Genomic DNA, 26100 nt, shown 5'->3' with positions numbered 1-26100 from the left:
TATGAGTTTATTCCTGAGATCACAAGGAGGTAAAACAAATGTATTCCGATAAACTTTGTCACCAATTATCTTTAGTTCAAACCTCACTTCCCAAAAACATTTCAATTCATCTACAACATCTTTACAATTTTCAGGCTAACCATTCACAATCAAATCCCTGAGTATATTTATATTGACATCCTTGGTCATACTCTCCTCCCATTCTACATTAGTCAATGCAGGAAGTGTAATGGCAAGAATGGGTACATCTAATTGTTCGTCCTGAGTAGATTGTTCTAAAGGTAACCTTGAGTGGTAATCTGACACTTTATTTTCATCACCAGGCAAATAATCTACCTTGAAACTAAGTTTTTCTAACCCTAGGACCCACTTGGATACAGTGGAGAACTGCACTGAACCTTCCTAGTTGACAACATGAATGTTAAGGGTTTATGGTCTGTGCGGATGGTAAATCTGGTACCCCATAGATAGAATTTGAAATGGTTAACAGCCCAAAAGCATGCTTGGGCCTCTCTCTCTCGACAACCGAGTAATTATGTTCAGCTGAAGTTAAGCAACGGGATGCAAATGCTATAATGGTTTCGTTTCTGGGATCAAGAGGCCCCTAGACCTTTGTTGGATGCATCAGTGGTTAAAATAGTTTTTCTGTTAGGATCAAAAGATCCCAAAGCCGGTGAAGGAATAATCTCTTTCTTTAATATGTCCATCATTCTGCTGTGTTTTTCTTCCCAAGTGAATTCCTTGTTTTTCTTTACCAACTTACGGAGGCTTTCACATTTTTCAGAAAAATTCTTAACAAATATGGCCATGTACTCGATAAGGCCTAAAAAAGATTTGAGCTCCTCTTTGTTTTTTGGTATGGAGCGTCACTGACAGCTTGGATCAAAAAGTATTTAGGTCTAAAATCTTCCTGGGAAATGGTATGACCAAGGTAGTCTACAAAGCTTACTCTGATCTAACACTTCCCGAAATTTACTGTTATTCCAGGTCCGTTAAGCTTCTCACATACTGCTCTAAAAATTCTGTCATGTTCTTCAACAGGTGACCCATAAATCATTGCCATCTTGAAAACAAAGGGTGTTAGCAATGCCCTCGAGGACTTGTTGCATAATTTTGTTAAAGACTGCCACAGCAGAGGCAAGTCCAAAGGGCATCCTCACAAACATATAAGCTCCAAAAGGAGAAGTGAAAGCCGTAAGTGGTCTGGACACTGGGTAGAGTTCTAGCTGGTGATATGCCACAGATATAATCAATGACAGAGAAATATTTGACCTCCCCCATCGTGCTCGGCATCTCATTTATATTGGGGAGAAGAAATCCCTCCGCCCAAATGTTTTCATTGAGTCTGCGCAGGTCTACACACAGGCGAATTGCATCTCCGCCAGCTTTGGCTGCTATAACTATGGGTGCCAACCATTCAGAAGATTCTATGGGTTGGATATCACCCATCTAACATAGTTTGTCCAGTAACTTCTTTAGAGGCTCTCTCATAAGGAGAGGAACCGGAAGAGGTTTATGTACAGTTGATTTAGCTCCATGTTTGACTTTTATTTTATGTTGAAAATATTTCAACAAGCCAAGATCTTCAGTAAATAATTTAGGAAATTCATCAAATACCAGGTTCACATAAATCTGAGACTCCAAACACATCTTAGTAGTCTGCATGATTATGTAACGTGAACAGGGAACATGAATCTGCGAACATTTCTACAGACCTATTATTGAGGAAAACTATGCATTTTGGATACTTAAGACTGGAAGTACTCTTAATTTTTTATTTGAAACACACATTTCTGGTGGTGTTCATCATCAAAATTAATAACTTTAACTTGGTTGTTTTCCCCAGCCCTCACATTCTGGAAAAGTGTCCTCTTCTGTTGCATTATTTACATGTAAAACTGCGAGCAGAACACTGCAAACTATTTGCCAGATAGTTACTACTACCGCATCTGAAACATTTACGTCTAGTACTTTCTTTCATAGGTTTACATAGTTACTTTTTTTTTTTTTTTGTACACTTTTTTGTGTATTTCTCCATCTTGACCAGTAGGTACTATCTCATCAGTAATTTTCATTTCTTTCATGCATTTGGCCGTACGTTCAATAGATTGCGCTAAAGTAATTGCCTCTCTGAGTGTGGGGTTCTTAGCTAGCAACTTCTCTTGGATCCTGCTAATATCAATACATCTAAGTAACCACTCTCTTATAAGACAATTATTAAGCTCCCCAAAGTTGCAGAGTTTAGTCAGCCCCCTCTATGCTCCTACATAGTTGTTAACTGACTCCTGTTAACCTTAAACATGACTAAAGAACTTATGTTGTTCTAGAACTACATTGACCTTGTCCCCAAAGTGTGTTTCTAATTTCAATAATGTGACACTAAATACTAAATACGTCCTCCTCTTCCTCATCTCTGAAATCAAGTTCTGGTAATGTCTCATATAGTTTGCGACCTTGAACTCCAAGGTTATGTAACAAAATATGTTTCTCAAGCTTTCTCCATCGATAGCAATTAAATAGGATTCAAACAATTTTATCCAATCTTTCTAATGAATTTCTAGTTCCCCAATTTCATTCAAGAAAGATGGGGGCTGACTGATCCCGGTGTTTCCCATGTTTTATAAGAAAATATACTTGGTACTAAAATGAACGCCAAAATAATATTTCAATATGAATACCAACAATATAGAAGAAAAAACAGCTACATTTTGAATGAAATACTTTCCATGATAAAATTACAGAAAATAAAAAGGCTTTCCAGGAACAAGAAGTGCACAATATGGGTTGAAAAGATATGTATGGGGAGGGTACATAGAGTAAAAAAAAGGCAGAAGAGGGGAGCAGTCACAAAAGTAAAAGCCACGCTGAATCTTACTTGATATGGTGAGATATGGTGTGTGTCTCACCGTGGAGCATGCAACACACTGTTGAGGTAAGTGTATCATCGAGGATAACAATGAGTAATTTAAGGTGTGTGTCACCATGTAGAACAAGACACACTAGAGCGGTGTGCGTGTCACTGTGCAGATGAAAAGGCAAAAGTGAAGAACATAAGTAAAGGTTACAGACCCTGTAAATAACCTGGTAGCAAAACCGGTGTAGCCACTTGTGGCGATAAAGGCCGGAGTTCAAAGACTCTTTATATGCAGAAGCAGACTGCATCAAGCTGAGGCTGCCTGAGGTGATCAGCGTCGCTGAGGCCCTTGGATTCGGAGATGCGGCTACTTGTAGATCTGGATGCTGCGAACAGCCGTCTCTGAGGCCCATTGAGGTGGGGTTGGGGGTGGGGATGTAGCTGCGCGAAGATCAGGAGATCATCTGGTGCAGCTTCCAGAGGACAGAAGCGAGGCTGCATTGGAGGAGTGCAGGAAATACTCTCCAAGCCTGAGCTGACAGACATTTTAGGAGGGCTGCTAGAGAAAATGTAAGAGATTGGGCCTCTGGAACAAAAGAAGGCAGAGCAGAAACATGTCCCACAGCCTACTCAGGACAATGGGTTACAGCGCTCGCCAATACGTTCCACAGTAATGCGATATCCCTGGGCAGAGATGAAAGATGAGGCAACCTACAACACCGTCTCACAGGCTTCTCGGGACAGTAAGTTCCACTTCAAAATTGTATACAGAATGGTCCTCACTACCTCAGCAGGATCCTAACGAAACGTGACTTCCCAGGAATGTTAAAAGGATGAAAGAAGAGTCACGCCAAGCAACTACTACATGGACAGCGCCAAGAGAAGCTTGAAGAGCGCCTGTCCTGATGAAGATATAAACGTACAGTTTGAAGAGTGTACTGAAAGGGAAGATGAGTGGCTGCCCCTGCGCAAAAATCATCGCCAGTGTGTTGAAATTTGAAGGAATGAAGAGAGGTTACTCGAGGTGAGTGAAACTGTTCTTTATTCCAGTTATCCACTCCCCTGAATACAGTTAACTCAACATTCCACTATGGGCTCTAGGTAGGAGATTCCATTGCTAACAGGGAGGGGGGGAAAACATGGGAAGGGGAGGAACCATGTAAAGGGAAAGGAACAAGAGCCAACAAGGGAGCAGTTATATAATAAAAGAATAGATTACAACAGTACCACAGTGCTCAAATCTGAGCCCCACTCTTTCAAATGTGATTGTGGCCCCCCGGCAAGACTCAGAAGAACATGTGGTTTTAAAACAATCTCCTACGCTGATGAGACACAACCGGTCATCACCATGGACCATGACCCTACTTTGACCAGAGCAAAATAAAAAAAATGCATATTGACAGTAGCCACATGGATGTCCAACAACTGTCTTCAACTGAACATGACTAAAACAGAAATCCTTATGTTTGGGACGGCACACGCAGCCTGGTCAGCCGACTGATGGCCATTGGAGCTGGGCCCCCACCTACTCCCAACAAATATGCAAAGAACTTGGGAGTACTGATTGATGACAAGCTCACTCTGAGTGAGCATGTCAAAATGGTCACCGGAACCTGTTTCGGCCTCATGTGAGCTCTTAAGAAGGTCTTTCAAGGGACCCCTCTCCATGCCAGGAAGAGTCTGGTTCAAGCACTGATAATGAGTCACCTGGACTACGGCAATGCCCTTCTGGTGGGTATCAATGAAAGCCTCCTAGCCAGGTTTCACGTGGTGAAGAACTCTGCTGCTTGCCTGGTCCTGAATCTCCCCCCCCCCCCGCCAGAGCCCTCTCTCCACTTCCCTACACTGGCACCCGATTAAAAAGCATGCCCTTTTTAAACTTCTCTGCCTGGTGTGTAAGACCCTGCACGGCAAGGGTCCACTCTACCTTAGGCACAAATTGCGGCCATACATCCCGGCTGGTCAGCTTAGATCGAGTGATCTATTACTTCTATGCCCCAAATACATTAGAACGAACAGCTTAAGACGCCTCTCCTTCTCGTTCCTGGCCTCCCAGCACTGGAATCAGCTACCTTTATCTATTTGAGCATGCTCTAACTTCACCATAGGTTAGTGGACTTCATAGGAGAGATACATCTAAGGTTACAAAAGGGCATGAGGCCCTCTCCCTCTGTAGACGCTCAAGGCAGTGTGGACAATTTTAGCACAACCCTGTTTATGGGCTGGCAGGGACATTTGAGACTCTCATGCTTTAGATGTGGACAGAATAGGACTGGGTCACTATATGGTAAAACTAGACCCTGTTTCAAATATTATCTCCTTCCTGGGCAGGATGTCCTTCAACCCAAATTAGTGCTATGAATGCTGCTGAAGTCATTTACACTCTGATTCTATATTCTATATTTTGACAAATTCATTTTGTGTCAAGCATTCTGGATGTAAACAACTTTTGGGCTCATTCACAGTCCCACAAGAGAATAGGTGAGCATAACTGCTAACGGGAAAAAATACTATTACTGCAAGGTCAGGCATTTTAGTACCACAAATATTTCTAAATCCTGATTCAGAGTGTCAGAGGACAAACTTGAGAATAACAAGCAACTTCAGTTTTACTAAACATTAAAATCGCTCAAAATTTCTCCATTCCAAACATCTTCCCTAGGCGAACTTCTCCAGATATGTATTTGTTTTGGGAACACAACTGGGTACAAGAAGAATTTGTATCCGACACCAAATGTGAAGACTATTTGTGCCCAGTATCACTTCCAGTGCAGAACTATGAATAATCCTCTTGACCCTAATAACACCTTTATTTTTTGCTTTCTGTGCCAAAATCCACATGTCCCATCATATACACTTACATTTCACCCATTATAGTTTGGCAGGATTAACCTGCTGAGATGTAATGGTAATTACAAAGTGCAATACATTTTGCGTATCTTGTGATCAGATCGCATGTTAGAGGCACTAATATTCAGGGCCTCTGTGTGCTTTTATATGAATCGGGGTAGCACACTGAATTACCTCCTCATCTCCTCCTTCAACCAATTTGTTACGTGTAGTGGGAGGCCACACTTCTTTCCAAGAGCCAACCCGTAAAAAAGGTTCTCTTGCTTAAAAAAAAAGTTTATAAAAGGAATTTTGCATCTACTCCCTAATATAACCTCTGTCACACCTAGAATACAAAATGGGATTGGTGTCAATGGAACTTGGTATTATTCTTTTCTGTGGTCCATCTTCAGAAGGGACCTCCATGATACATTCATGGTGACAGGAGGTTCTGTAGTTTCTCAGACCTTTATTTACATTATCTTGAGCATGAAGGAACTCACAGCTCAGACTACTGCTCCTGTTGGAGTCTCCCTGCAACTTCTGCCTTTGTATACCATTCACACAACAAGGAAGGAATGGAATGTAAAGGTTGCAAGTGATTTTAGGGGTACCGCGCAATCACTACATTCCCACACATCATCTGCCCTGAATGTCAATAATAAAAATAAAATAAAGATGAAGAAATACTACACTAGAAGAAAGCAATGAGAAAAGAAACAAATTCGGTAGAATTGAATAACATAACAATCTCATGAGAATATTTATTAGGCTATATTATATTTACTAACCACAAACAAAGTCTTCTAAGTGTCTATGTTTGAATAATATGCTACCAAGCCTTCCTCCCTAAATCTAAGAAGGAAGTGGATGCAGGGTTTACGAAGCAAAGAACTGATTGGACTTCCAGTGGCCTTTAAAGTATCCTTACTACTACTACCACCACACTTCTCTTCTCAACAAACTAAGTTAATTTCATCATCCAACTAATCTTAGTTGATTGCCTTTGATGGCAACCAATGTCAGATGAGTTGTCCATGTCCTTTCCTTCGTATAAAGATAGGCAACGTGCAAGTCTCAATCTATCATTGTGCAATAATGCAATATTAAGCAAGTTTTTCCTTACACTCAAAAGGGCAGAAAACCTGCTTTCCACCTTTCTTACAATATTCCTGTTGGACCTGGGGTTACCAGTCCACATGGGGTAGCCTGGCTCAAGCGGGAAGGCCTAACTCTAAGGAGACTTGTTGCACTTGTGTCACACTCCACACAGTAGCACAGCGTACTTCCACTTAAAAATGACACCACAGCTAATAAATCTTTATCTTCTGGTTTTTCCTCTAATTAAACATTTCAGCACCTTTCATCAATCAAATTCCTTGGCATGTTAGTTTTTCTTCTCCAACTTAAATTATAAATGGGAATTATACCAATTCTGCTTCACTTGGTTCTGAGCATTATTCAAACAAGATTCATTATTCAGACTAATTCGCTGTATGTGAAACTCTCTCTAAAACACATGAGAGATTACTAGTATAGAATAAACATTAGGCATTTGGTTGTATCTCCCCCTCACAAATAAATATCTCATCAATTGTCCTGTGGACGTAAATCACAGATATTCCCCAACAAGGTTGTTTTATATATCTAGCCAAATCAACACTTAGCAAAGGTACAGGTTCCAGGAGTTGGCACAACGTTTCACCCTCTTATTCAATGAAGCTTCAAAGGTAAAACAATCACTTTGGTCAGACATCTCCTTGTGTCATTCAGGGGAATTGGTTTAGGCAAGCCCACTTCGGGAAAGAGTCAGCAGCATTTGCAGTTCCTCTCGAGGGTTAAGAAGCAGAGTCTAATTGGCCAATGTTAACATTACGATCTGGTATGAAATTAGATAGTTTTCCAGATCTCTGAGGTAACAGGGCTAGTTTAATCACTGGTTCAAGCCCATGTCAAGTCACTACGAAGTTGGCAGAATTCTATACAATCGAAGTCACTGACCAGCTCTCGCATTCAATTCCCTCCCAGAGCGGTCTTAACTTCCTATGCCTCTGGTCGGTAACACTAACGAGGCCCTCCAGCCGTGTGGGGAAAAGTCACTCTTGTTAACCCTTTCCTGAGGTCACCTCCCCTTTCTCCTCACCTCAGTTCTCAATGCGTACGTTTCTCTGTTGAGGCTCTTTGTGGATAATAACAGGCCGCTGTTCGCCCACGGGGCAGAGGGGCCCACAGCCACAATCCCTTTTCAGTTGAAATCCCTTTAGACCCTCACAGGGAAAGACGGGCTCCCGGCGTGGCTCAGTGAGGGTTGCAGGCGGGGCGCAAACTCAGGAGAATGACGCGATGGGCGGAGGCCTCGGCTCGGTCGCTAGGCAATCCTGACTGGCGTCTCTCCTTTCCCTGCTGGTTTCCTCACAGCGTGTCAAGTCTTTCCCTCCCTGCCTAGGCTGCCGCGCTCAAAAGATTATCTTACCGGCATTGCCTTCAAGCACAGGGGGGGGAGGGTAACTTCCACCCCACGGCCTCGTACCCGTTAGAGGACCCCGGACCACAATAATGTTTTGACCGGAGCCTTTCCTCAACACTGGGAAAACCACGGATGACAGCAGTCTCTGACAGTTATGAGGGCCCTGGCTCGCGGAGATTGCGGGGTCAATCCTGACAGGCTAACGCTCCCGGCGCACCTCCAGCAATCGGTGGTAGCACTCACCACCTTACAGTAATGTACGGCTTTTCCTGGCGTCTGTCCTCACAAGATCCCTGGGGTCAATAGGGTACCTCCACTCTTGCGGTGACGCCGAGGATCAGCTGGTCCTGGAGCTGGTTCCTAGCAGGGTCAGATCAGCAGGTTGTGGCAACATCAGCTGTAAAGGCCGCAACCCCACGAGGCAGTCAACCCTTACAGCGCGCCAGCTTCCACACTCAGCAGCCTGTACTCCAGCCAGCTCCTGGATGACCACACACTTTTCTTGTTCTAAAATGGCCGCCCTGACCTCCCTCTATTTATAGCCTGGGCCCAAGGGTCCAGGGTGTACCAGAAGGTTCCAGAACCTCTCATGCCCCCCTATGGCCCAAGGCTCTGAGGTAATATCTGACGGCCACCATTTTAGGACAGCTCTAATCCTCCATTTCAGGGATGCATCTGCGCCTCACCATCAATAGATGATAATGAGGCGCCCAGAATTCTAGGTTCAACACCAGAAAAAAAAAATAGTGGATGCACAAGAAAAATACAGGAGGCAAAAAGGGGATAAAAATAAATAAATAAATAAATAGGAGGAACCACCCAAAGAGCTGACAGGTCTAACAATTCCCTTTTTTACTTTGACTTCACCCACTTTGAGTTCCATTTTCCTTACTCCATGAAATTCTTCAAACCTACTTTTACTTGTTGCTTGTGCTAGACCAATCCACTTTTCTAGCCTTGATCATCAACCCATATTGTCATCGGTCAGTGGTGATAGGCATCTCACTGAAGTGAAGGGACTATGACCAGTAATTTCACATGACATGATTCTATATTCCTGCTACATGTTTTACCTCTCTTTCCAAATTCAAATTGTTGCTCCCAGGCAACTCAGTGCCCCATCTCTATTAAAGCATTCCACACTGCCATTGCCTTCGGGATGGTCAACATTTGTTGTGCTGTGTTAAATACCATTCATGGTTACAAACTGTTGAAATACTTGTGCTAGCCATTCTCCTCCTTTGTCAATTATTAGAGTACTGGGAAGTCCATCACTTTAAAAAGTCTCTTCTGTAAAATGTACTACAGTCATAGAATCTGCTTTACTTCTGGATATGGAGAAAAACGATATACATGACAATGGCAAATTTCTCAACTTGAGCTCAACCTTCCACTTCAGTTCCTATCCTCTCCCAAGGCATATCTTGTGATTCAATCAATCAATCAATATACTTTATTCGGCAAAAAAAACAATACCATAAAAGTACAATTTATAAAAGAGACAAATATCACAATATCAAGGACCGAACCAAAAATACATGTGCAAACCGTTCGCAGATAGAGCCCCTTTTTCTACATCATTCTGGTGCGGGTCATTAATAAATAGTCCTGATATTGAAAGGATCAAAGCAAAATTGATAAGAGGGTAACATATAAAAACAACCTCATAAAAAGTACACAAATAATTAATCCCTTATATAAAAGATTCCCTCGCCTGCCCAATTCATTACTAGGACCTTCAGCAGGCCAATACCACAACCATATATATTCACCTATCGCCTCCTATATTTCGAAGTCTCAATGCCAACCTTAAAAAATTTACAGTACAACAAAGTGTTGCAGAAACAGTAGGGCCACCTTAGCCTGCTTAAACACAGCGTTTTTTTAAATACTTTTTAAAAATAGCTCCCTAGGGCGTGCATAGAAGGGACACAGTAAAACAAAGTGAAGGGTATCCTGCGGAGACCGATGGTCGCAGCCGCACGGGCCCTTCAACTCTGTCTGTGTTGTGTAACCTGCCGGCACCGCTAAACTGTGATGTAATAGGTTTAGCCTGAAGCGTGTCATTAAAAATCTGTCTTGGGCATTGTGGATGAAAGACAAGTAAGGTTCAATACCCAGACAAGATTTGGTCAAAAGGTGTGCTCTCACAGAAGGTTCGATCAGCTCCCTGTCTTCCCTACGGGAGGCCACCTGCTTCTGGAACTCCACCTTATCGTGAGCCTTGTCCCGGTGTAGCAATTTTGTGGGATAGTTAAAATAATCTGCGCAGCCCATGTCTGTTAGGGCTTCCCTCACATACTTCAGCCATGGAATGTTCCTGCCCCAGTCACGAGCAATACAATCCATTATGATCTGCTTGCTTAATGCGGCCTCAGGGTTTGTCCAAATTTTGATCCAGCATCAAATGGGTATTAATTCCAACCTGTCTCTGATGTAATTGACACCCAACTCATCATGAATAATATGAGGCGAGGTACTTTGCGGGACTTTCAACAGCCGCCGCAAATATTTATTATCTTCAATTTGGAGATATTGCGAATCAATAAAACCCCAGACCTCACTACCATAAAGTGTTTTGGCACAGCACATCGAATTGGGATTTGTTCCGGGGACCAACGGCCAAACCTACGCGCAAAATTCATAATTGCCCCGGAGCAGCTAACTAAAGTGCGACACTTCTCTTCTATCAGGGCTTTAAAACTAAGATGCATGTCAAATAGTATCCCAAGATATGAGAACGTCTGCACCTTTTCCATACAGTGGGAGCCAATCGTATAATTGTATTTTCTTTTTGGGGTTTTCCCCACCTCCATAATATATGATTTTGAAAGGTTGGCAGACAAATCTAAGCTCTCCATGAAACGAACGAAGCCATCTATCAGGCATTGTAGCATACCCTGCCATAGAAGCACCGCGTCATCCATGTAAAGCAGGACGGGGGTCCCTCTCACTCCTATCCTTGGCGAATCCACCCCAAGAGCACCTAGCTCCTGCTCCAGGCCATTTATATACAAAGTAAATAAGAAAGGAGCCAGGATGCAGCCCTGTCTTACCCCGACCCCCCCCCAGAGCAGGGAAAGGGAGCAGTAGTGCTCCCTTCCTCATTATATCTTACTTGGGCGAAAGTGTTCCGGTGTTAAGCTCCTAAAATGTTTACAAGGCCAGGATCCACGCCAAGAGCCCCCATGAGTTCCCACAATTTCCTGCGATTCACCCGATGAAAAACTGCCGTCAGGTCCATAAAAGCCAAGTACACAGTTTCTTGACTAGCAATAGTGTACTTGGTTACCAATAGATATAAATTAAGGCATTGGTCGGTAGTTGATCGTCCTGACCTGAACCCATACTGCGTGTCAGTGATTATATGGTTATCCCTCGCCCAATCCAATAGTCAATTGAGGATAACCCTGCCTAAAATTTTCACTGTCACGTCAATAGGAGAAATGGGGCGGTAACACAGTGGACTATCCTTATTTTCCTTTTTTTTAAATGGGGACAATTGTAGCTCTGGACCAGGATGCTGGCATACCCGATTCCACTGCTGCTTTAATGTCCCTGGTCAATATGGGCACCCAGAGTTCTACCTGGCTCAGGAAAAGGTCAGGCGGTACCCCGTCAGGCCCTGGAGCCTCATTCCTTGTCAGTCCCTCAATACCTGCCTTTTTTTCACGCAGAGAAAATATTATCTTGTCAGCAGCCTCGCCCCTTCTTTAACTTCTGGCAGGTCTTCTGACCTACCATGGTTGTAGAGGCCATTAAAGTGTGCCCATACCAAGATTCTGGCAGGATATGATTTGCTACCTTTGGTTTATTGGAATCTTGGAAGCAAGGGTCATTTATAACCTTCCAAAAGGCGGTCGAGTTCAACCGCTTCACTCAAATCCTCCCAGGCCTGCTGCTGCAAGGTGGTTTTACGTCGTTTTACTGCCTGTTTATAGAGGACCCTACAAGTGGACACCCTTGTCTTGTCCTTTGGGACAGCTTTTAATGCTGACTTCAACTCCTTAAGGGCAAAGGAGCAGTGACGGTCAAATCACCTATGGTCCTCCTTTCCCTTTTTGTTAGATTTACTCCTGAGTAGACCATCAAAATACTGGGTGACACCCTCAAAGGCTTTGACCAGTTCTGCCCCTTCCACTGTTGGGTTTAGGCACTTCCAAACATGCTGTTCTTTGTCCGACATTAAGGCTCTATAAAAGGCTTCGCCTTCAACCTGGGACCATCTGAGCCTCCTTCCTTGATGAGCGGCACTTGTCGTACCACTCTTCCCCATTCGAACAGGGAGCTTGATTAAATTTGGGTCCCTAAACGACATGACCAAAGGATTAGGATCACTAAAAATGCTTGCGTGTGTCTTAAAACCTAGAATCCAATGCTTTAAAGTAATCAAAACAAAAATAAAATCGATAAAGGAATCACAGACTCTACCTTTAAAAGTTGGATGGACCAATCTATCCTCCCCTGCTTTAATCAAGTACATAGTGTGTGTGAGGGCATGACTACCTAACACCTTATTTAACTCATTTCCCTCCCTTGTGTGCTCTACGTGCGGCCCCTCTTCCAGTGGGCATGAAGACCAATCCCCCCTTCTGAATTTCACATTTGGGCACATATGGCAGTTAAAGTCGCCAAGTAACACCAACTGAGCCATCCGTGCCCCATGATCTTGTATGCCTGCCAACCTGCACTCCAATACTTTCAATCTTAGTGTGATCTGTCCCGCTAAAATGGCATTATAAAAATTAATAAAAATTAACTTATAACCCTTATTACAAAATCTAATCCCCTGCACAAAATCTGAGTCCCAGCCCAAATTGTCCCACTTCCCCTGTAGCCTCAAGTCCACGTATGTGATCCAGCCTCCCCTTGCTCTTCCCGCAGCTACCTTACGTGCTGGAACAAAATACATTTTGTAGCCTTCTAGAGAGAACGCACTACTATCCATCTCCCATGTTTCCTGGAGGCAGATAACCTGGAATTTTTTTATATAGGCTAGCCATTCGTTATTAGCTATTTTCGATGAGAGACCAGCTATATTCCATGAAATTATCTCAATGTTGCCCTGTCTAAGGACATCTGGGCTATCCAATATCGGGCAAATATTAGAGCTAAGAGATACATTGACTACTTGGGTGATCCCTTCGACAGCAGGCCCACTAGTGTCTCCCGGTAAAGAAGGAGAGATAAACTACTTAGCCTTTGACATGAATGACCCTCCCAGTCCTGCATTAAAAGGCAAGCACTCCAATCTGTGTCCATCCCTAATTGGCGTACTCCTATAGAGTCAATTTATGTCATCTAGGGCTGAAACATTAATGAGAGGGGTATACCGGTTAGTTAGCGGGACCAAGGGACCCCCTCGGGCGAGTCCTACTAGATGTCTCCTCTGATTGTCGCGGTTATTTGCGCCCATCCTCCCCAGAGGGAACATTCTGATACTCGATCCGCCCTCCTCCTGAAAGGACCCCTTTCGCTGGGTGAGGATATCATGTACCAGCCCTAGAAACCTTAGATTTAAGATCACGGTGTCTCCAGGAAAGCTCTTCCTACTGCATCCAATCCAGGACACCCTTCTCGCCATTAATATGTGCCTATGGTTTGAGATGTTAAAATCTACATTTCTGTTCAACCAGTGGGCCACCTTATTAATCAGCATTCGCGGAGTTTCTTCACTATTTCCACGAATGGCCGGAAACCTGTCAAGACTACTGAGTAAGGGCATGATGCCGGCTGTAGATCTGTCACCGGCAAGCCCACAGTACACCTAGTGATGCCAAGCAAACTGAGGATTCTGGAGACTCTGAAAGACGACAAGCTGATGGCATTGGGGCACAAGGATGATAGGCTTTAAATTCTGGAAAGGGCAGTAGCCCTTGAACAGTAGCTTCCTTGTTGTCTGTAGTGAAATCTTCACAGTTGCTTTGCACATTAAAATACTCTGAAGTTCTTTCTTCAGGATAGCTCAGAATAGTGCTTGTCTTAGCGTCTGTGATGATCAGACTCCCGTTACCATTTGGCAGTTCACATGTCTTAGTCAGAGGAAACAAGTAAGAGATCACTTGGTCTTTGGAAATGTTCTCATTTTCTTCTGCATTAGAAGGTGGTACAGGTGCATCAGAGCATACAGTACTATCATTTCCTGACTTTTCAATATGTGGTGTGCTTGAAGGCAAAACAGCAAAGAAGGGGTCAGGATTTTGTTCCTTTTCAGCAAGGAGGTTGACTTCTGTCACAGCCGTTAAATCAAGAGCATGGTCTGAGTCACAGGACATTGTCATATCAGGGATTATGTGGGGCACTGGTTCATGCTTTGTTTGTATCTTACTGGCCTGTCTATGGGTTATCTCGGAGATAGAACTGACCTCACCACCAGGAAAAGAAAGCAAAGAGATGTTTTTTTGTTTTGCCTGGCATTTGGGGTTCCTGAAAAGTGGAAGGACGCATCTCAGATGTAGTGCCTACATGTAATTTAGCACTAGAAGACAAAACACCAGAGGAGTTAGAAAATTCAGACTTCATACACATACTTTCATTAACTGCACTGTGAGAAAAAGTACTATGGCTTTTCTGAATGGACTTTGAGTGATCAGTCACAGTATTAGTCGCACAATTGCTGGACCAGCTCTGAGGGGAACGCAAAAGAGAGCGCAAGGTTTCATTCTCTATTTCTAAGGAGGCTAACAGAGGTGGAACAGTTGTATTCTACAGGGTTTTTAGATTTCCACTTGAACTCTGGGTTATAGTTTCTCAACAGAGTTTGAAACATTTTATTTTCTCGTAATTCAAGAATTTTAGATGAAATTATATCCTGTGAAGACTGACGATCTGGGTCTACAAGGACAGTCAAAGACTTGGCAGCTTCACAACAAGTAACAAAGCTACACCTTGTATTTTGTTCAAACTTGCTACCAGTGGTCTGTGTTTTAATAGGTCTTCTCTCTCTTTTGACAAACTGATCACAGTTTACTTTGAAAGTAGTATTTAACAAGGTCCCTCTAGTATTCGGTGTTGTGATCTGTACTGGACTAACAGACTGGGTAACATCATCTGAATGGAAAACAGAGGTTATGAAATGAATCTGCTCTTTCTTTGGCTGCTGTGTGGTTAAACGTGCTTTAACTGGGGTCATTGAACTATCAGTTTGGTAAAAGGCTGATAAATAGTGTGTCTGGAAATTATCTTCAAAGAAAACATTGTCTTGACAGGGGGTCTCTGAGTTACAAACATCCGGAAAATGTTCTCTAATAGTACCACTCTCTAAATTACTATTTTGTCTTTCTGCTGCCAACAAGGTTTGCAGAAATTCGTTTTCATCCGGTAGGTCACAGGCTGACATCAGGTGAGGATCAGGGTTACAGATGGAATGAAAATCTAACACAGAAGGATCAGCCAACCACAGGAAACAATATTCGTCACGCGAGAGTCTGTTTTGTTCAATGAATTGATCTCTAGTCTAAGGACTTTCTACTAGGTTGTATAGAACAGTGATTTGGTAATGGAGGTCCGCCAACATGTGCAGACTTTCTGGATCTGACACTAAACATCTTGGCAAGAATGGACTGGGAGAGCTCTGAGAAATAAAATGAGGTAGCTAACTGAATGCAAAGAAACCTCAGAAGTGACCCTGGAAATGTGGGTTGGTCATTCTGTCTGGGACTGTCCGGGACTATGTGGGGAACACAGTCAGGGACTTGGACAAGGACTGGGAACTGGGTAGAAGACGTACACAGAAAGGAGGAGTACAGTGCTGTCCAGGATCATACAGGGAGTCAGAGGCGAGAGAGAGGGATCCAAAGGGGAAGCCTGTACAAGTGAACAAAATGGGTAAGACTCAGAAAGGAAGGGCACTCACAAGGCAGTTTAGCATTCAGACTAACTACACCCAGGACGGACGTGCAAGACATATATATAATACAACATTAACAATAAAGGGGGAGTGGGGTAAAGCACTCAAGAGCTCCACATGGTAAGACTGAAGCTCAGTAAGTTTCTTACCCGCAATTGCTGTTACAGATACTGACTGCAAATACCCACATGTAGGATATGCATGCAAAGGCAGGGTCTGTGGAGCTTATACCTATAGTGATGTTATAAATTTAACTCAAAGACAAAACTCACAGTGAACAAGAAACACCACCTAGGTAGTCAGCTAAGCCCACGGATCCTGGCAATAAAACAGGAACACGCAAGGCAGTAACAGCAAAGGGGTAGAACTAAACACAAGCACAATAGACAAGGAGCTAGCAAGGAGGAGTGCTTAACAGGAAAGGAAGGAAATGACAGGGCACACTTGGCAGGAAGCAGGTAACAAACATACAAGGTAACAGAAGTAAGACAGCAGAATAGAAAGGCAGCAAACTAGAACTGTAACCAAGGAAATGGGAAGCAAGGCAGGGACTGGAAACGGATATACAGAAGGAGAGGCAACAAGGGTATACTAGAATAGTGCAGGTTAAGGAAAAACGAAAACAAAGTAGCATTGAAGGCAGTGCTGGGGCAGGAACAAGAAGTGAGCTAAGGCTCAGGAGTCAAGGTAGCACTGCAGACAGTGCTGGTTCAGGAACAGGGAACTACCAAAGCTTCAGGAGTCAAGGTAGCACTGCAGGCAGTGCTCGTTCAGGTACAGGGAAATTACCAGAGCTCAGGAGTCAAGGTAGCACTGCAGGCAATACTGGTTCAAGGAAACAGGACATAGCTACAGCTCAGGAAACAAGGAGTCAAGAGAGCACTGCAAGCAGTGCAAATCAGGAACAAGAAATAGCTAAGCCCAGGAACAAAGAATAACTATAGCTCAGGAACTCAGGAAACAAGGTAGCACTGCAGGCAGTGCTAATTCAGGTACAGGGAATAGCTATAGCTCAGGAACTCAGGAAACAAGGTAGCACTGCAAGCAGTGCTAATTTAGGAGAAGGGAAACTGCAGCAGTTCAGGAACAAGGAATACTAAGGCTATGGGGTCAGGGTAGCACTGCAGGCAGTGCTAATTCATGAACAGGGAAAACAGCAGGAGGTCAGGAACAAGGCATAATTAAAGCTCAGGAAACACTGGAAACAAGAATAGCAAAAGCTCTAGGAACTCTGGAAGGAAGGATTGGTCTCAACGCTAAACAGCAACAATTACCAACATTTGCCTGAAGGGAGCTGGGGCTTAAAAGAGCTCACAGTAATCACATGCAGCTGGTGTGAGCAGGCTAGCAGCAGCCAGCCACAGGTGAGCTGAATTCCTCCACCCATCCTTGGCCTGCAGGGGTGGAGACAAAGCAGTGAGCAGGGAATTCTGGGTAATGGAGTTTCAAGCATGAGTAGGCTGGCTTTAAGTCTAAGCAGGCTGGCTTTCACAAAACCCGGCATGGATTGGGAATGGATGTCAATTCCCAAATAGTGTCCAAATGGCTGGAAATCAAGATATGCATGCAGGGGAGTGTCAGGAAGCATATTAGAACACTGGAGAGTCCCACAGTTCAGCCCCCTGGTGGTGGACACAGGAACACAGGGAGCGAATCGTTACACCAAGATACAGGAAATATTCAGCTTGGTCAGCCAAAGGTTTTTTCCACCTGAGAGCTGCATACCACTAGGTTGAGGTAAGTCATGATTCTCGTCGACAACTACATTTAACACCCTGTTTGGGGCTTACAGGTTTCTTCGTATGCCATTCAACATAGCTTCAGCGACATCAGTTTTAAAAAATGTATGTTTCAGATTTTTGGGTCCACGAAAAATATGTTCGCATATGACACTGAGCAGAACCATTTGCACGCTTTGGATAAAGTGTTCAAAATATTATATGCTCATGGTGTGTAAGTAAAATGTGAAAGTGTCTTTTTTTTTTAAAAAAAGAGGTTGATTACTTAGGTCCTGTATTTCTGGTGAATGTATAAAGCCTAAGTCCAATTTAGTTGAGGCTATAAGAGACTGTCCCTTTCCAACTGATGAAGATCAATTACGGACTTTCCTGGGGCTATGCATACATTATTCTAGATTTGTTGAAAATTTTGCTTTTGAGGCAGAAACTTTGAGGAGTGGTGTGAAATTTGAGAGTGGTGTTGATGAAAAGGAATTATTCAATTGTGTGAAATTTGAGGAAGTATTCAAGACACTAAAAACCATGGTCATTGATGCACCTGTGCTACAAGCTTTGTTAATGTTAAAAATGCGTTTATATAGCGCTCGGCTACTCCAAGAGAGTGTCCCGGCGCTTTCCACAGGCAGCGAGGTGTAGAAACAACATAACAAGAAAGACAGGTTCCGGAGAAAGAAAAGCCCATCTAAGCAGAAAGATTAAAAAGCCAAGTCTTCAAATTTTTCCTAAATTGAAGCAGATTGGGGGTACTGCGAAGTGCCAGTGGGAGCGAATTCCACAGCTGGGGAGCCTTGAGGCTAAAAGAGCGCCCCCCAATGCGGGCCTTCCTCACACGCGGAACAACAGCAGTAAAAAGGGATTCAGAACGCAGTGAGCGAGCAGGACGATAGAAAGCCAATCTCTTCTGCAGATATCCCGCGCCTGAGCCAAACAGAGCTTTGTGCACCAGCGTTAGGGATTTGAACATAATCCGCTTCCGGATCGGCAACCAATGAAGCGTCCGCAGCAGCCCAGAGGCCGGTGCTCGCCTATGCAGACCAAAAATCGCACGGGCTGCAGAGTTCTGTGCCACCTGCAGACGCTGAACCAGGTAGTCCGGAAGGCCTAAGAAAAGGGCATTGGCATAATCTAGCCTGGATCCGATGAGCGCCTGCACCGTAATCCGCCTGTGCTCCGCAGATAGTAGAGGGAGAAACTTGCGGAGCATTTTCAGAACACCGAAACAGGTGCCGGACAGGCCGAGAACGTGCGCTCTCAATGAGAGCTTATTATCCAGCTTAACACCAAGGTTCTTGGCAACCAAGGAGGATTGCGTCGGGGGACACATGGCAGCCGGCCACCATTGCCGCCACTCGGGATCGATGGCACAGCCGAAAAATAGAACCTCCGACTTACTGGAATTGGCCTTCAGACTATTCCGCCGGAACCATCCAAAGACCATGTCCAGACAGTCCCGAATTCTCTCCCCATCAAATGGCTGATCTTTGCCACAGGTGAAGAGGAGTTGCGTGTCGTCGGCGTAGGACACAATCTGGGCTCCGTAAGCCTCCACCGCAGCCGCCAGAGGGGACATAAAGATGTTGAACAATGTCGGGCTCAACACAGAGCCCTGTGGAACCCCGACTCCCAATTGAACTAATTCAATCATTGTGGTGGGTACCAGTGCAGTAGGTTTGGGAGCAGTGTTGAGTCAAATGGTGGACGGTGGAAGGTAAAGAACTCAGCTTAGTGTTTGCTTCATTGAGTTTATCTAAATCAGAAAATAATTACAGCACCATTGAATGCGAGGCCTTGGTTAGTGTGTAGGCAACCAATTAGTTTTCTATGTATGTGTGGGGTAGGAAGATTTGTTTGGTAACAGATCACAAACTATTATTGCATTTGCTAAGTGAGAAGAGTTTTTCTAAGGCTAGCCCAACACTTGTCAGACTGTCAGCCAAGATGTGCTAATTTTATTTTGACGTTAGTCATAGTTCTGATGGTAAAAAAATCAAGAGCATATTTTTTGTCCAGATGTCTTGTAGTAGGCAAGTTTTGTGATAGGACTTTGGATGTTGTGTTGACAAGATTTTTGTCTAATGATGTTTATCACATGTTATTGATGCAGATTATTGTGAAAAGTTCAGCAAGAGAAAACATGTTGGGTAAAGAAATGGTAGCCTTTACTAAGGTCAAGGATAAATTATCTGTTGAAGGTGCTTTAATTTTGAAAGGTAACCTATTGATTCCACCTGCTGGACTTAGAGGTCACTTGATTGAGTTTTCATATCAAGGACCTGGTGGTCAGACTGGTATGAAACTGAGATTACATGAGTTTTACTGGTAGCCAAGGATGGACACAGAAGTGGAGATGTTGGTTTTATCTGCTTATCTACAAGCAGATAAGTATCTCCGTACGAACACTATTCCTATGTCTCCTGTAGACATTCCTAAATTACTGTGGGAGAAGTTAGGCATGGATTTTATTGGGTCATTATACAATTTGCAGGATATCTGCAGGTATGTATTAGTCTTGGTGGACTATCATTCTAAATGGGTGGAGAGCAACTTTATTAGAGACCCCTATACGTAAGAGAATATTGTTTTTTTAAATCACTTTTTCCATAGAGAAGGTTTGCCCAATTTCTTGGTGACTGAAAATGGTGTGCAGTTCAAGTCACATGCCATGCAGAAATGTTTGTTCGGTCTCGCACCTGGCGATTACAGCGCGAAAGCGCTGTCTCGCCTGCTAGACCTATAGTCACCGGCTCTGCTTCCCAGGAGACAGGAGATGGGCACGCGCAGCATGCTGGAATCGGATCAGGTCGCGCGCACAAATTCGCGCTGTGAACATCGTGCCTGAATCCGATTAGGACGCGCGCTTGAACACGCGCTCCTACTGTGGCATCATAATTCGCGTTGTGAACATCGTTCCTGAATCCGATTAGGACGCGCGCTTGAACACGCGCTCCTACTGTGGCATCATAATTCGCGCTGTGAACATGGTGCCTAAATCCGATGAGGACGTGCGCTTGAACACGCTCTCCTACTGTGGCATCATAATTCGCGCTCTGAACATCGTGCCTGAATCTGATGAGGACGCGCGCTTGAACACGCGCTCCTACTGTGACATCATAATTTGCGCTGAGAACATCGTGCCTGAATCCGATGAGGATGCGCGCTTGAACACACGCTCCTACTGTGGCATCATAAAGTTTGCGGCACTGTGATTACGGGGGGGGGCTCTGCGGGATCGGTGGCACCGGCGACAGACTGGAGCAAGTGGCGGATGGGACAGCAGGCAGTGGCGTGGGTGCTCTCACCTGGACGGGGGCCAGCAGGCGAGCATCCCCTGTGGGTTGATGTGGGGGCCCTCTCCCCGGTAGGCTTCTAGGACAGGCAAAGGCCTCCTCTCTCCGCTCGGCTTCTAGGACAGGCAAAGGGCATTGAGAACACTTCCTGCTCAGGAGCTTCCAGCTGACACGGGAGGAGGGTGGGAGGGAGCTAGAGGCAGAGGAGGAGCTGGGGTAGGGGACCTCAGTGCTTTGCCGCCCCCTGCACCCACCTCCACAGACACAGGCGCCATGTGACTAAGAGGAGGAGGAAGCACGTGCTGCCGCTACACGGCCTATGGGAGGGGAGGAAAATAGAAGGCAGAGAGGACGAATGCTGCAGTCAGAGCCAGAGTGACCGGAGCCAGCAGACAGGTTCTGTGTCGCTCCCAGGATTGGCTGTGCAGCTAGATTTCAAGTTTGGCAGACTCGCGGCACTTATTTTATAAATTAAGCACTGGTCAACTTACCACCCTGGGCTTCGAGGCGCTCTGGCACCTCACCATTGCTGGGGCATTCAGGGTACATGCCATGCGGTCACAGCCTAGGCCAGAGATGCGAATGCGCAGGGCAGGTGTGTGCAGGGGTCATAAATGTGAGGCCCCAGGACACATATGATGTACCGAGTCTCTCGAGCACTCAGACGAGTGCACCAACATGCTACTGGTCAAACTGCAGCTCATGCTGCGAGGCTGCCCCAGGGAATAAAAGTTGGTACAATGGCGCACAATCACAGTCCGAAGTGGCACAGCGGAAATGAAGAAAACTCGAAAAGGTTCAAGTGTTTCATGCACATCCTGTGACTTAGCTTGAATTATATTTATTTCATCATATACAACACATCATGATATTTCTATCAACATGAATCTGTCACAGCAGAATTCTAACACCCTGGTTCCCAGGCATTTCAGACCTCCTTTCCATCAGGGGAATATTCTTAGAACAAAAAAACAAACAAAAAAAATCTCAAATGTCTACCTGTGCGGAAACGAGTAATAGAGAGAGACAGCCGTCTACATGCATCGTGAAAAACACACCTGCTGGTAAAGGTTACCCACAACTAATTGTGCCAATAGGTGACATCGAAACCCATACCGAACATGACCCAACCATATGAAAAATAAACTGAAAAGACCCATCTATGTTAGGAATAGGCGAGCAAAGGTGCCGGCGACATCTCATACCCAACGAATTGTGTTATCTGTAATGAAATGTATGAAAACCACGTACAGGGCTCAGAAACAAACCCGTCACACCCAGGAGCAGAGAATGGAAGACACATGAATGTCCATTGCGAGTCAGACACGCGGGGGCTCCAAAAAGAACGGATAAAGTAAGCAAAACTCAAACTTTATATATGTATATAGAAATCCAGGACAGGACAGGAATATAGGTCTCGCATTTGCGAGAGTTTAACCTATTGGCATTGTAATTGGCAATGCTTTTTATTTACGTTTTATAAACCAACACATAAATAAAAGGCATTGCCATTTACAATGCCAATGGCTCAAACTCTAACAACTGCGAGACCTATTGCATTGCAAATGCTTGTCTGATTGTGGTTTTAGGCATCTTACTACAGCTTTGTACAGACCACAATACAATGGTATGGTAGAAAGGGTTAATAGGATGTTGAAGAACATAATGCACAATATACTTCTTAACCCACAAATGAAGTGTCTACTTTCTGGATATTAAGAGGAAGACATTCTTCAAGTAAGTTGGCTCCTGGTTTGGTTCTGGAGAAAACTAAAGCTTTAGATAAGATGCCTGATTTGGATGAGGTGTATCAGCAAGTAAAAGATATCCAGGACAAGTCCAAAATGAGGTATGATGATTCAAAAAATACAAAAGAGATTAATTTCAAAGTGTGGGATTTGTTGAGAGTTAAAAAAAACCTCCTCATTCTATTCCTGCACAAGAGTGATTCGGGTTTCCAATCATGGTGTTATGGTGGAGAACGGGAAGTGGTGGAGCAATAGAAGTATGACAAAGCTTTCAAGAGGATTATGTGAGGAGCAGAGTTCTGTGTCTGGGAGTTAGTGGCTTGATGGCGATGACCCACGCAATCAGTTTTCTGAGATTAGTTTTCCCAGTGTTGGAGGTTGTGGGGATCCTTCTGACTCACTTGCAGTGAAAGGTGCTGTGGAATCAGGTTCTGTTGGTGAGATTTCACAGGCCAAGGAGCAACACTTTTGTACTTAAGCATCTAGGTTATTATGTTTTATCTTAACTATAGTCAATTTTTGGGGGACTTTGTGTGTGGGATGTTTTTGGCTTGGTAAAGGGGGAGGTGTGTTATGGGACCTTTTAGTTTTGTAAAATGTTATGTTAGGCATCTAATAATTGGCATTCTAATCTCATGGTATGTGTGAAAGTTTGAACCTGGAGCAGCCACAGGGATACGTTGTTGTGTGTTGTTTCTCATGTTACAGAATAAACCACTCTTAACTGGTAGACGACGTCTGCTTCTTATTTCACCATTACATATCGGTGGAATAAAGATTACTGGTAAGTAATCTAAACATTAATAAGCATCATGCTAGCACAACATTAGGGCCAACTGTTTAAGGCATATGTCTCCAAACCATTTAATTGAAAAAATGTTCAGCATGTAAAACATTTTCGCTGCAGCTACATCATTGATTGCCTTGGTTTTGAATTGCAGTAAGGTAGCGTTGCTTACCGCCGATGAGGTAAAGGATAAAGCATTTTCTGCAGATGGATATCACATTACTCTGTACATTTTGGACCATAAATGAGAACTCAGTTAAACGCCTATGCCTTTGATTCTCTGCCACAGTTTGATAAACAAATAATGCAACTGCAACCCCACAACCTTGCCCAGTGATGTATCTCCTATTGATAACATAGTAGATATTTCTTTTGTCGACCTCAATAGTATTTCTTCAGTTTACTCAAATGGTTGAAACAGTAGACACTGCCAGAAATATGTAATCAGTGACTAGCACTGAAATCTCAGTAAGATGAGGTTAACCTAGGGACTATCTTGCCAACATCAATACCCTGCAAAAACAGCCATTGGTAAATGGTGAAGCTGCACTTCTTAAGTGCTCTTTTTGTACTACTCCCTCACTTGAAATGTTTAGTTAAGTAATTATGATCATAATACTTTAAATTATAACATTTTTGGTGCACATTATTCCAGAATCCTCCAGCTTCATTTTAGTTCTGTTGCTGCCAAACTTCCTAGTTCTAGTAGGATCACACTATGTCAAGTGTTGTGTAATTCCGGGTAAATCACATTGTCCCTATTGCCTTAGTTTGTGGAGCTGGTGGTATTGGGGCACTTATATTTTTTTACTACTATCCATATAGCTCTGACCTCTACCTAAGGACAGATGATGACTTTCGAGCTGAAGTAAATAGGACTTAACAATGCCTGGGGAGAATATAAAACAGTAAATGTTACCTACCCTATAGAACCAGAATAGATTTAGGAGGAAGGAGTTGAGAATTACCTATTCAGAATGTATGCTGCTAGGAGGTGAAGCTTTAAGGCATTATCATAACGCATCAGAATGGGATCCTAGTGGATCCACTTTTTTTGTGGCTTTCATGTACAGTGTAGGGCTTTGCAGTTAGTGCTTTGCTTTTCTTCGGCTGAGATATCTATAAAGGTAGACATGATTGGGTCCTCTTTCTCGAGAAGTGTTTGGCAATAATGAATTCAGTTTTTAGGTAAGGTAATTCTCACATCCAGTATAAATGATGAAGAATAACGAGTAGATGGTTATGTGAGCAGATGTTTCGCCTCTGCTGTTGAGACATTTTCATTTCCTTCAGATCTCTTTGATGGACTGAGTGAGGATTTATTTTTTATTTGAACTTCTAGAAGGGTGTCTCCATTGTTGTGAAATATAATAATTTCTTGTACCTCAAAACAGCGGTCTTCGGCGGTAAGCAATAGTTTTATATTAAGCAGGATGACCGCTGAAAGAATGGTGATGTTGGATTGAAGTGTCAGGTGGGAATGCAGGTTAATATATATGAACTAAATAATCAGTGATGGTTTGAGGAGAAATATTTCACACAACACAATAGTTCTCAAAACTTTCCCAAGTCCTTAATGATGGAGTTTTTGTTTAACTTGTGGGCAGCTATCAATGGACTATGGTCATAACAAATATCGTTCTGTGCCTCAGGAGTGTCTGAAGATCCATTTTAAAGTTACCACTGTTTGCTTTAAAGCAGTAATAAGTACACTGCAACATCTTACCAATGTTTTTTATATTCTTTTCAGCACCTGCTTTTGTGGAAGAGCTCACAGACCAGACTGTCATTTTAGGCCACTCCATCACCTTGTCCTGTCGGACCTCAGCTCACTCTCACCCAACTGTTGAATGGTTTAAAGGTAGGGCAAGAACTTTGTTGAAAATATTTATGTGATCTGCTGGCTTATTTGTTTCTAAAGGCAAAGTTGAAATTACTATGCAAAAAGAGGTTTAATGCCATCTTTATTCATTGCAAGGAATCTAATAATGCTACATTTTCCGTACTTTTATTGGATTAACCAAATACTGTATTCAAAAGATTTTTGATAAATGTCTTTTGTATATAACATGTACTGCAAAACGTCTGTCTTTTCCTAGTGCTAATTAGCTCATTTAATGAAGTCTATTAACGGCCAGGCCCTGCCCCCAATACTTGCGGGTGCCCAACCGCCAACCTGCGTTCTGCCCCCTGGCTGCCTTTTCCCAGCCCACTTTGCTGCACACTGTCTGGGGTTGGGCGTCCAACCCTCCCTCCATGTACAGCTTGGAGTTGGCCAAGGGGCCTGTCCTGTGACCATGCCCTGTACCTATTCCTCTGCAGGCATACAAATCCTTGCCATGTGCAGCTGAAGGTGTGGGTTTCGTTGCTGGGCCTGGATGTCTAACTCCCCATGAACAGGTAACATCCTTTTATTATTTTATTTCTTTTGTGGTGCCTGGGATCTTCAGATCCACTGCACATTCACATGAGGGGTGGGGCTTTGCTGGGGCCGGCGGACGATCAGCTTTTATTTTAACCCCAATGTGGGTCCCTTTGGA

At 43.8% G+C, this 26100-nt stretch overlaps 1 protein-coding gene across 1 annotated transcript in view; it reads left to right on the top strand.

Moving 5' to 3' along the window:
- Positions 1–26100, top strand: part of OBSCN (obscurin, cytoskeletal calmodulin and titin-interacting RhoGEF) — a 2124484-nt gene that overhangs the window by 1574379 nt on the left and 524005 nt on the right. Inside the window, exon 113 of the mRNA XM_078665296.1 lies at positions 25311–25421. Coding sequence (XP_078521422.1) covers positions 25311–25421 — 111 coding nt within the window. The remainder of the gene's footprint in view (positions 1–25310; positions 25422–26100) is intronic.

The sequence above is a fragment of the Lissotriton helveticus genome, chromosome 10 (genome assembly GCF_964261635.1).
Source record: "Lissotriton helveticus chromosome 10, aLisHel1.1, whole genome shotgun sequence".
In the NCBI taxonomy this organism is placed as follows: Eukaryota; Metazoa; Chordata; class Amphibia; order Caudata; family Salamandridae; genus Lissotriton; species Lissotriton helveticus.
This window is presented reverse-complemented; position numbering and strand designations above follow the sequence as displayed.